This window comes from Teleopsis dalmanni, chromosome 2 (genome assembly GCF_002237135.1).
Source record: "Teleopsis dalmanni isolate 2A chromosome 2, ASM223713v2, whole genome shotgun sequence".
Lineage (NCBI taxonomy): Eukaryota > Metazoa > Arthropoda > Insecta > Diptera > Diopsidae > Teleopsis > Teleopsis dalmanni.
In genome coordinates, this window is record NC_051847.1 from 182,543,340 (window position 1) to 182,554,899 (window position 11,560).

At 28.0% G+C, this 11,560-nt stretch overlaps 1 protein-coding gene across 1 annotated transcript; it reads left to right on the forward strand.

The window, feature by feature from the left end:
• The first annotated feature begins 2,530 nt into the window (after nucleotides 1–2,530).
• Nucleotides 2,531–9,694, forward strand: LOC119682986 (ras-related C3 botulinum toxin substrate 1). Its single transcript, XM_038096573.1, has 5 exons — nucleotides 2,531–2,771; nucleotides 6,366–6,481; nucleotides 6,564–6,796; nucleotides 6,899–7,059; nucleotides 9,410–9,694. Exons 2-5 carry the CDS (start codon nucleotides 6,366–6,368, stop codon nucleotides 9,485–9,487), a joined length of 588 nt encoding a protein of 195 aa, XP_037952501.1. The 5' UTR covers nucleotides 2,531–2,771; the 3' UTR covers nucleotides 9,488–9,694.
• The last annotated feature ends 1,866 nt before the right edge of the window (nucleotides 9,695–11,560 follow it).

Consider the following 11,560-nt stretch of genomic DNA (forward strand, 5'->3'; position numbering starts at 1 on the left):
AAAATCCTTCAAAATGTTTTATTTTAATATAGCACATATCACTTAATAAAATAGACGGCCATTAAACACAATAAAAACGTATTGTCACTTTCTACCAATTGCAAGTTTACACCCTGCCATGTCGAACTAATTAATCATGGTATCAACTGAATAGCAATGGATGGCACTAGAAGCACGGAAGATTAAAAAAAGAGGAAAGGAAGTGATAGTTTCCCTGTCATTACATGATTCTCGAGTTTGTTACATAAAAGTGACAATTAAATTAATCAAAGCTTACTGTTATCCTTACGCAAGGACACATGCTGAGTGCTTGCATATACATAATGTTGATGGACAACATGGATACGAGACTTAAGAAGAAAAAAATATACTGAACAAAAATTATCTCAATTATATGGGATCCTAGTGATATCCTTAGCAGCGTGAGTGAATAGTTGTCCTTTTATTTTTTTTTTTGCCTTTTTAATAAAAATATTTCAAAGTTTTAAATAATTTTTTTTTTTTTGCAAAAAATTTAAATTAAATTTTTAACCCCAAAAGTAAAAAGCAAAAAGGATTAAAATTAGAAAGAATTTAGTCTGAATTTAGTTAGTTTTGATGACTTGTTGAAAAATTCTTGTTTCAGACATTTTTGAATTAGTTTTTGCGGTAGCTCTGCTTCTCCTTATATTTTTTATATGTAAGATTTTTAATATTAAATTTAAGTAATTCGAGTTGAGAGACTTTTTCACTGCGAAACTAAAAAATGGACTCACAATTCATTCACTCTTACATACTCACTCCTTCTCTCTGGCTTTCACAGCGTGTAACAATTTGACCTTAGGTAATTTGTACAAATCACACACGATAATCAAATTATTCACCCTTCGTCACTTGGTATTAAGCCCCCCCAGTGCAGAACATTGCCCTACAAAGCCGTAAAGTTTGAGTTGGAAGTACATCAATCACGATTTGTGTGGAGTGTTAGGAATGGGGAGCATATGTTAAATACTTTTAGAATTTTGGAAATTAGTGGCCGTCATTTCAACCAAGAATTTTTGATTTTTTTAAATTATCCATTTCTGAAAGTTGATTTTAACCACAATGACTATATTTAGATTTAGAAAAGTTCATGTCTTAATTTCCATTTCAATTGAGAAATAACCGAGAATAGTTACTGGTAAATCTATTCATTAAGAGTATTTACAAATTAATATACACTCTTTTGCTGGAAGAAGGAAATGTTTTCCGAACTTCCACGAATGTTTTTGATAAAGTGCACAAATTGAGAAAAGATAAGATTACACCCTAGCAAATAATCGGTAGCTTACACCCTATTAATTGGAACTGGGAATATCTCTCTGTTATTTCTCAGTAATCAAACTTTTTAAGGAAATACTTTTCACCTATCCCATATTATTGTTTAAATTTACTTTAAAACAGAAACGACATTTCTGTAAATGTTATATGTATTTTTAATATTATTTGTTCCCTGTTTACATTCGTTAGAGTCTTAGTTGGAGTCTTAATCACCCGGACATTTCCAATCCAAAAATGATTAAATTGGACAAATAAACCAATAAATGTTGTCAAAAACCACTAATGATGAATATTTGGCGATATCCGAAAGAGCTGCGTGATTAACCCAGGGGCTCATTAGATTAAATGAAAATAAAAATTTTATTAATATAACTTCCTTTTCTATTCAAAATGAAAACCTTATTATGAGATAAAAAATTCACTAAGTGATATTAAATAAATTGTTGTGATGTTGTAAAAATAGGTTTAATTCTTTTTATATTATTTCAATATGAAAAGTAATACAGAAACACGACTTGGTGAATAAATTAATTGTTTCTTTTCTATTTTAATATATACATGTAAAATTTTATTTAAATTAATGAAAATAAACTAAATTACAATATATACAGATATGTTCAATGTTATCATGTTTTTCAGTCATACAGATGCGTGTATTTAAAAATTGCATAAATTGAATCTCTATGAAAAAAATTTATTGTTTTTAAAACTGCATCGTGTAAACCAATTCACTGTAAGAAGTTGTTTTTTTACGTACTGTACATGTTAATAACGTACAGAACAAAATTTTTTTCATATGTTTAATTTTGATAACAATATATAATTATCTGCAGAGATTTGTATATATTTTTAGTATTCTGTAAAAAAACAACTATTCAAACAATAATAATAATGTTTATATTTACTTTAAAACATGAACTCAATCATTTTTTTAAATGATTCTGCCCTGTGGTATTCTTTGAGTCTGTATATTCTGACATGCTTTGATTCAACATATGTTATTATGTTATAAATAATATAATAATAAAATCTTTCTAATTTAGTACATAATTTTTATAAAATTATATGCACACAACTATATAATTAGATTTGCTGCTCTTCACACACAAAACTTTTTAGTTTGACATTTGAATGCTATTGTGAATTCGCGCATGTACACGAAGTAGCATGGTAGGGTGTGTGTGTTGGTAGAAGTGTTTGTTGTACACGCATACGATGTTATTAGTAAATGGCAAACGTAAGGTGAAGTGTGTCGAAAAGTAAACGCGAACCATACAATTTTACTTAAACAAATTTTCTAATGGCAATTATTTAATTTATTAAATCGAATCTAAATGTTAAGTTAATTTAATTTAAAGAAAAAATTACAAAAATAACAAAGTACAAAATCGTAGAAAAATAAGAAAAAATCACGGCAAAGAAGCACAGAACAACAAAAAGTGTAGTGTGAGAAAACTAAATTAAAAAATAAGGTATAAGCGAGATATATATTGTTTAAATAATATTAACTGAAAAGTATAAAAATAATGAATTAAAGTATGTAGTAAATATATGGAAGTGAATGAGAATATTGAAACAATAACCACCGCTACTGCCTTTTGTGTGTAGCACCTACGCCCAACAACAAAAGTGGCAGCAGTGCAACAACAAATCGACAACGACAATGAAAAAATAAAAAAGCAATATCATTTATGTTCTTTGTCTGTGCTTTTTATGTTCAAATTGAATTTTAATTACAATTTCCACTTTAATTCCGAGAATATTTCTATGTCATTTCTAATACAAAATTATCAATTGCATTCATTAACAATCGTAACAGCAGCCGCCACAACAGCAGCCGCGGCAGTAGCAATGGCAGGCGCTGCGGTACATTCTCATTGCAACGAAAGTTTTTGTTGTGTGGGGCGCGCACTCAATGACTGGCACTGCTTCTACCTCCCCCTGTACCAGATAATCTTAATTGTATCTATTTTTAAAAATTGTCGGCCGGCGTCATTTGCCAGAATATAATTTACTCCTCTCTTCTCCTATTTATCGTTGGTAGATACTATTCCAGACGCCGCACACACTTGTGCTCCTTCAAGTCGAATTCTTCTGGTGCTTCTTCTTCTGATCTATTTTGGCCGAAAATATATTTCAAGTACTAATTTTTCATTTTTTTCCTTATACTATTGTTTGTGTATTTTTTGATTTGCAAATATTTCGTTTGTGTTGCTTTCAAGAAATTTGAAAATCTTGTTTTTTTGTAAGTTTTTGCTTATTTTGGTTACATTTTATTTTATGTTTATTGATGACTTTATATGTGGATTTCATTGTTCTTCATTGGTTTGAGTTGTGAAATAACTGCTCGGCACTCCTCTCAAATTCTTAACATAAATAATGGTTAGAATGCGAACACAGTGGGAACAATGCCTACAATGTGTCAACACATTTCGCACAGACAAGCAAAATTCATTATAACTTAACAATTAATAATGAGAGTGGTATTACCTTCTCGCTCAAATATGTAACATAATACAAGCCATTTATTATAATAAATGTTTTGAGTGTCTTATTAGAATTCCAAGACTTGGGTCCTGATCGAATTTGATTATTTATATATATAATGTAATGAAGTAAAAATGAACGAATACAAAATTTTACTTAAAATTTATTGTAATAAATCGGAATGGTTGATGTCTGTGCTTAAATATTTATATCAGACCTGATGGGTTTGTCAAACTTAACTATAGGTTTTGTTTTGTAAGAGGCGTAAAGTTTAACTTATAATTTATTATAATAAATCGAAATGGTTTGTGCCCGTGCTTAAATGTTTATATCAGACCTGATGGGTTTATCAAACTTAACTATAGTTTTTGTTTTGTATGACACGTGATTGCTTTATATTATAACTAATTATTTTTTATCAAACCTAATTGGTTTATATCAGAACTAATATTTATATAAGATCTAAATAGTTTTTTGTCAAACTTAATCGATTCGTATCGGACCCAATTGCTTTGTATCCGACCTAATTGGTTTATCATACCTATTTTGTTTTAGAGTTTGCTGTTATGTATCAGACCTCATTTGTTTTTTGTTAGACTTGATTGATTTTTATCAGATCTATTATTATTCTTGAGGATAAATGAGTCAGTGCACTCTCTTTACTCTCTATTAACTGCGAGGTTTCTTCCCCTCTCTACGTCTTGAGGGGTTGTCAATACTGCTCTTTATAAATTTTTTAAATTAAATATAAATTTATTTAGTTCAGATATTAGTCGATAATTTGTTAGATATCTGCGACAGATAGAATGTATATATACAGATATATTATATCGAATTGAACAAAATATTCATTTGTTATTGCGGCATAAACGTCAATCGAATATCAAAAATAAGAAATCCTATCTATTTCTGAAGATTTAAGAAAAATAATATTCGTATTACTATTAAAAGATAATGTTATGGATTCAAGAAAGAAAGCAAATATTGACATGTTTAATGTAGTGCAAGATCTTTGTTTACTAAATTTTTATATATGAAGTGAAGTAAGTTGCCCTAGCTGCATTATACGCCATCTGCCGAAGATGGTGCAGTGGCAGAAAATATGTTCTCAAGTTAAGCCCACAAAACCGCATGGGGTCAGCATTGAAGCTTGCAATAAGAAGCATTAAGAATCTAAAGATCAAGTGAGGGGCCATGGTTCACACTGGACTGTAGTGCCAAATAAGAAGAAGAAGATTAACCAAGAAAGACCGATATGATCTGTATTAGTTTGGAGTTTTGTTCGACTGAGATGTTATACACTTTAGCAGTGCCCTTTTCAAAAAAAAAAAAGAATAAAAGAGTACAGATCGTTAAATCCATAGATCCGATGTGCCCTTTAATATTTTTTATAAGGGCCGTTGTGCTGTAAAGCCATAGAGCCGACGTGTATTTTATTAGCTGGAGTTATTTTTTTTCTAAGGCCGTTGTGTTGTTGTCAAATAAGCAATAAGAATCTGCGAATCATTAAACCCATTTGGTTTTTGTTTTTACTAAGGTGTTATCTGAAATCAATGTGGACTGCTAAATAAATATTTAAAATCTCAAGATCTTTTATGCTGAGTTAAAGCACAATGTCAAAATCTTTTAGAGTTATTAACATTTTAAATATGGCAAACAATTATAAAAAAATGGAATAATAATATAATAACGCAAATTTCTCAAAACTCAAATCATAAAAAAGACTTTTTCTAAAAGAACCGCTATTGTAAATAATATTTACCAAACTGATGAGCAGAAGACTTATCCATCTGAGAAACAGATTGTTGTCTTCTTATAACATATAAATAATATAAAGGTATCAAAGGTGCACATATTTATTAAAAGACTAATAATCGGGCTAAACAATTGGGGTTAACACAATAGACCGCCAGAATTTTATACAAGCCTCGATGTGTAGAATTCCCTACATAATAAATGATAATAATATCAAAATTATAAATTAAAAGCAAGAAGCAACTATGTGAATGGGTAAATACTGTAAGCTGTACTGGATATTATATTGATCGAGGTCGTAACATAGTATGTATATATTGAACCCACAGTTCGTTATTGGAGTTGAAGAACTGTTTATAATATGAAGACATTTATCAATTTTTTAAAGTTTATTTCAACAATCAAAAACAATACAATTTTTTTTATTAACTTATCAAATTGATATTAAAAGAAACAATGTATTAAGAAAACCTTTTACCCTCGTCACTAGTCGTCAATTATATGATGTAAAAATTGTCTTTGTTAACTTAATTAACGAAATTTCTCAATACCAACAAAAGAAAAAAATAAATACATGAAAGTTTAAATTATAACAAGTCAAGTCTCATAAACTATCAACAGGCAAGTCTTAAATGAATTTAATAAAATTTAACTAAACACCATTGATGTTCTCAGTGGTCTTCTCAGCAACATACCATATCAACTTTATATCACTCTTAGTAATTTTTGCTTGCAAAATTGTTTTTTTTCTTCTCGTTTTTCTTAAATTTATTAATTATTTCATTTATTTTTGCTACTTTTATGTCATCATTCCTATTGGGCAGATGTCAACAGGAAGGCCCATCAAGTGTGTTGTCGTTGGCGATGGCACTGTTGGCAAGACATGCATGTTAATTTCATACACAACAGACAGCTTTCCTGGTGAATATGTACCTACAGTGTAAGTAGAAAATTTATTGCATTAATAACACATAATTTATGAAATTCTTTTTAATGTTTCATTATTGCTCTTTCCATTCCAGTTTTGACAATTATTCAGCGCCAATGCAAGTAGACACGATACAAGTATCACTGGGACTGTGGGATACAGCGGGTCAAGAGGATTATGATCGTCTACGTCCGCTTTCCTATCCACAGACAGATGTATTTCTCATATGTTTTAGTGTGGCAAGTCCATCGTCTTTTGAAAATGTCACATCAAAATGGTACACAGAAATCAAACATCACTGCCCTGATGCGCCCATTATATTAGTTGGTAATGTATAACGATTATATATAATAATACTCGTTCAATGTATATAATTATAATATATTTGAGTCTCTGTTATTAATAAATATATTCTCTTATTTTGTTTAGGTACGAAAATCGATTTACGCGATGATCGTGAAACTTTAAGTAGTTTAGCGGAGCAAGGTTTAGCACCGTTAAAACGTGAACAAGGCCAAAAGTTGGCAAATAAAATTAGAGCTGTTAAATATATGGAATGTTCGGCGCTAACACAACGAGGACTTAAGCAAGTGAGTTTTAAAATTACTGGAAAACATTTCTTATGACGTGATAGGAACCTCATGTTATACTAGCATAACTAAATTTTATACAGTATAAATCTATTAGCAACTATTAGAAAGTTTATTAATTTATTTTAATATGAAAGTATTTTATTTATAAATTTAACATTGAATTTATTTTGATTTTGATTTTAATTAATTTTTTGAAAGGTCTCATTAATTTAATGAAATAATATAATTTATACTTATTCAACATGCAATTACTCTATAAATAACTTTCTAATCTTAATATTATGGTGTGACATTAGTTGACATTCGTAGTATGTTAGACGTGGGATGGTAAATAATATATTCTCTAAAAATAGTGCAGACAATGATTTGTTGTTCATATTTCCAATGGATAAGTAGAAATAGTAAATGTAAATGATAGAAAATCCACATAATATTCATTTTAAATGTTATATTGAAATTATAATACTGCACAATAAAGCTAAAGAAAAGATTTTTATATTGTTAGTGTATGGTAAAAAGTCAATAAAGTTAATCTTTATATTTAATTTAATAAACTGTACAATTTTCGGCTTGAGAAGACAATGAGTTAAATTGAATAATCTCTATAGTATATTGTGTTGTGGATTTCCACAGAAAGATTTCATAATCTCTTCTTATAAATATTTCTATATTAAAAAGATGACTTGATATAAGCGCCTTGGTAAATTTAGTGATAGATTAAAGAATCATATGAAATGTTAAGGTTCCAATAACTGCCGGGTTTATGTCGCGAACCCGCTCATGAATCACGACAACCATCACCACTCCCCAAAGGTACCTTTCAAACAGATCCCTCCGGGTTACCACAACAACAAGATATGAAATGTTTATATCAAGAGGTTAAGAACTATTTCTTGCTTGTAACTACACAAATTAATTCTCACAAAAATAGATGCTCCACTAAACTAATGAAAAGGTTGGCTTCATTTAAAAATGCTGTATGGAATTAGATGCTGGGTTGACACTTATACTTACTTGCTAATTTTTTACTATTCGTTCAAAAGTGTGTTAGATACAATATGAAATATAAAGGCATAGTATTTTCCTACTTGAGATTCTACAAATTATTCCATTTAAAACTTAATGTTTTAAATTCCTAAATTATGTGTGATTCTTTTTGAGGATCTTGGCCAACTCCAGAATTTCCTTTAAAAAAGCTTTTCAAGTTTTGCCAAAAGTTAAAATTGGATTTTAAGCCCCTGTGTTCTTATATGGTAGATCTTATGATAATATGTTATCTAACAGTTACTCACTTACTGTTATTTATTGTGCACTCTTATTGAGATAAGCAATTATCGAAGCCACTTTCACTTAAGGTCTAGTCATAAAACACAACTTTTTAATTTTTAATCTCAAATTATAAGATTGTTTATTACCCAATACTCATCAGTATCATCATTATCAAGGCAGATGTTTTTGTAATATGCTTGCAATACTTTCTTTTTAGTTATCTTAAGAACAGAATTCCTCAATTATAACCGCTTCTTTATTTCATAAGCGGTCAGGTTTGTACCAACAATGGTTTCATTAGCCCCGAACACCGACCTGAAAACATAAAATATAAAATACTGTCAAGACACTGTACTATGAAGTTGGATGGGTATAATTATGTACTAGTAATAAAGAGAGTAATGATGAGGAAAAAGGTTGGGTTGTTGAATTTAAACTGAGTTTAGAAGAAAAAATCTTGCTATCTCAACGGTTTGGAGCCATAAATCAATATGGCTCCGTTTCAAAATTTGTTTGCGCATTTGGGCTAGAAATCATATGGTCGACGTTATGTGGAGTAAAGCTGTAGTTGGAGCACATATAGGGAATGCTCCTATTTATGCGTGATAAGTAACTATTTACAACTTAGCTATATCCTTAGCTTAATTAGGCAAGAATAGTCATTGTTACACGTGAGAGCCTTCTTTTATCCCAAGATGCATCAGGCGCGAAGCTGTTCAGCGAAGCCACTTTCCTACATACACGAGCAAGTGTCGCTTCCAATATTATCAATAACTGCAGGTTCTATCGGTCTACAACAGCATGATGATATCTTCGTAATTTCAATTGCCATTTATTGCTAATAACATGTTAAAGCATTTGTTTAAAAAGAATATTGAACCTTCGGTAAAATCTTAGTTAACTATATTTATTCTTTATTATTAACATTTTAAAACGCTTACAGTACCTATTATATTGTTATCGATATATATATTATTTGAACTATAATAAATAAAAAAATAAATTTATTTAATTAATAGATAAACATTTTAATTACTTGCTTTAATTACTAATTATAATACATATATTATATTTTCAGGTTTTTGAAGAAGCGGTTAGAGCTGTGCTTAGGCCAGAACCACAAAAGCGACGTCAACGAAAGTGTTTAGTAATGTAAATAAAAACAAACTAAGCAATTTAACAAACTCAATGAAATCCAAAAACAAACAAAAAAAAAATATACAAACGAATACTAAATATTTAGTAAAAGATATAAGGACAAAGAACAAGTGCAGCTCGAATATACATAATAAGCAAAACAGAAGAAAATCATTTAAACAAATAGAAATTTTTTGTATTTTTAAAATTAAGAAATAATTAAAAATTTAAAAAATGACAATGAATGATATTTTAAATCAAAGCAAAACAAACAAACCAAATCATTAATATTTATACAAATTCATGTCATTAACGAAATCATTTGTTTTTTAATTAACTTTATGTATTTAATAAGCAATTTGACAGAGCTTCCGTTTCGGAGGTCTTGAATATTTATTATTGTTTTTATTTTTAGTTTTATTAACGAATTAATCAATAATCAATAACTTTGTATTACGTTTACGTTTTATAAAAAAACAGTTTTGTGTAAAAAATATTATTTAATTTGTTAATAAACTTTTAGGTATTTTAACATTAAATAGCAATAAAACGTTAACGAAATTAAAAAAAAAATGTCATTGTATTATGTATCTGGAAAAAAATATATATTATAATTTTTACAAATTTCTTTTCTTAAATTTTTAAATATTTTAAAAAAAATTATTATGCAGATTTCAAGTGAAAGTATAAAGAATAGTTTGTATCTAGTCAATTGAAAAGAAAGTAATGTGAAATGAGTTGGAATCAAATTATATTAAATCGCACTAATAGCAGCTAGAAAGCAGCTACGAGGTGGAGATATGGAACCAGGGCAGCAACACTGCCATTTGAGCTTATAGAAATGTATTTGTAGGATTTTCGTAATTATGTATAAGCAGAAAATCTTATAAGCTTATTTAATTTGCATATCAGTAATAGTTTTTTTTTCACACAAAAATAAAAACAAAATGGAAAATAGTTAATGCGCTTTTGAGAAGTAAAATATTAATAAATAGTATCGAAATAAAGAATAGTAAAATTATTTATTTAGCTTTTATACATAAAAAAATATTTATATATATATATGAAAATTTTGTGAAATTAAATTCATATATAATTTGTTTATTTTATAACTTAATTGCTTTGTAATTTTTGTTAAAATAAAATAAAATTTTGCACAAAAATGTTTAAGTAGTATTATTCATAAACATTGTTTTTAGATATGTTTTATTTAATTACCGATATTATTTTTAATTATTTAATATTATTTATATGCATTGCAACACATACTTTATTTTGTAACTTTTAGGTAATTCAAAAAAAAAAATAAATAATTAGTTATACACTTATGTTTTATACTAATAACAATTTAATTAAGTAATATATACAAACCTATATTATTAACTGTTGTTCTTTTTTATATAAAATAATTAATATTGCTTATTTACTGTAATCATCAGACAAAAACCAATTAATAGTTACTATTATTAAGTGAAAAATGCATTTATAACTCAACTCGAATCAAAAGTAAAATTTTAACGAAGGTTTTTATTTTTAATTAAATCTGAAATTAATTTTAAAACTTTTTTAAAATGAACCTTTTTGAGCATTATTTGTAAATTTCATAAAAAAAAATTATTTACCTTATATGTAAAGAAAAAAAATTATGAAAGAAAATATTTGTAACAAAATATTATAAAAAGGCCTGTAAAAGTAAACAAATACAAAAAATAAATTAATTCGAATTATATATATAAAAATAAATACTTTTTTTTTGAATTTATTGTATTGATTATACTAATGTAACAAATTATAGCTTTAGATTTCTTATAAACAATGAGACTAAGAACTTGGTCATGCCAAAAACATAAATTAAAGCTTAAGCAAGGATTGCAATTTTAGCAATCAATCCTTATCCCTAGCGCTTTCACTTCTATCAACTAAGCGCTCAAATCTCACATTACATACCTTTATCTTCCCAATTAAAAACTCTCAAAGCTTAATAAGCAAGAACTTATCGACTCTGTAATTTTGATAATCAATCCTTATCTTTAGCAGTTTGACTTCTATCAACTAAGCGTTCAAATCACACTTAACATGCCTTTATCTTCTC

What these genes read in the sequence shown, in the direction of transcription:
- LOC119682986 (XM_038096573.1), top strand. Translation starts at nt 6,366, where the DNA reads ATGTCAACAGGAAGGCCCATCAAGTGTGTTGTCGTTGGCGATGGCACT. An exon ending in TGCGCCCATTATATTAGTTG is followed by an intron (nt 6,797 to 6,898) that starts GTAATGTATAAC and finishes TATTTTGTTTAG; the next exon opens with GTACGAAAATCGATTTACGC. An exon ending in CACAACGAGGACTTAAGCAA is followed by an intron (nt 7,060 to 9,409) that starts GTGAGTTTTAAA and finishes TTATATTTTCAG; the next exon opens with GTTTTTGAAGAAGCGGTTAG.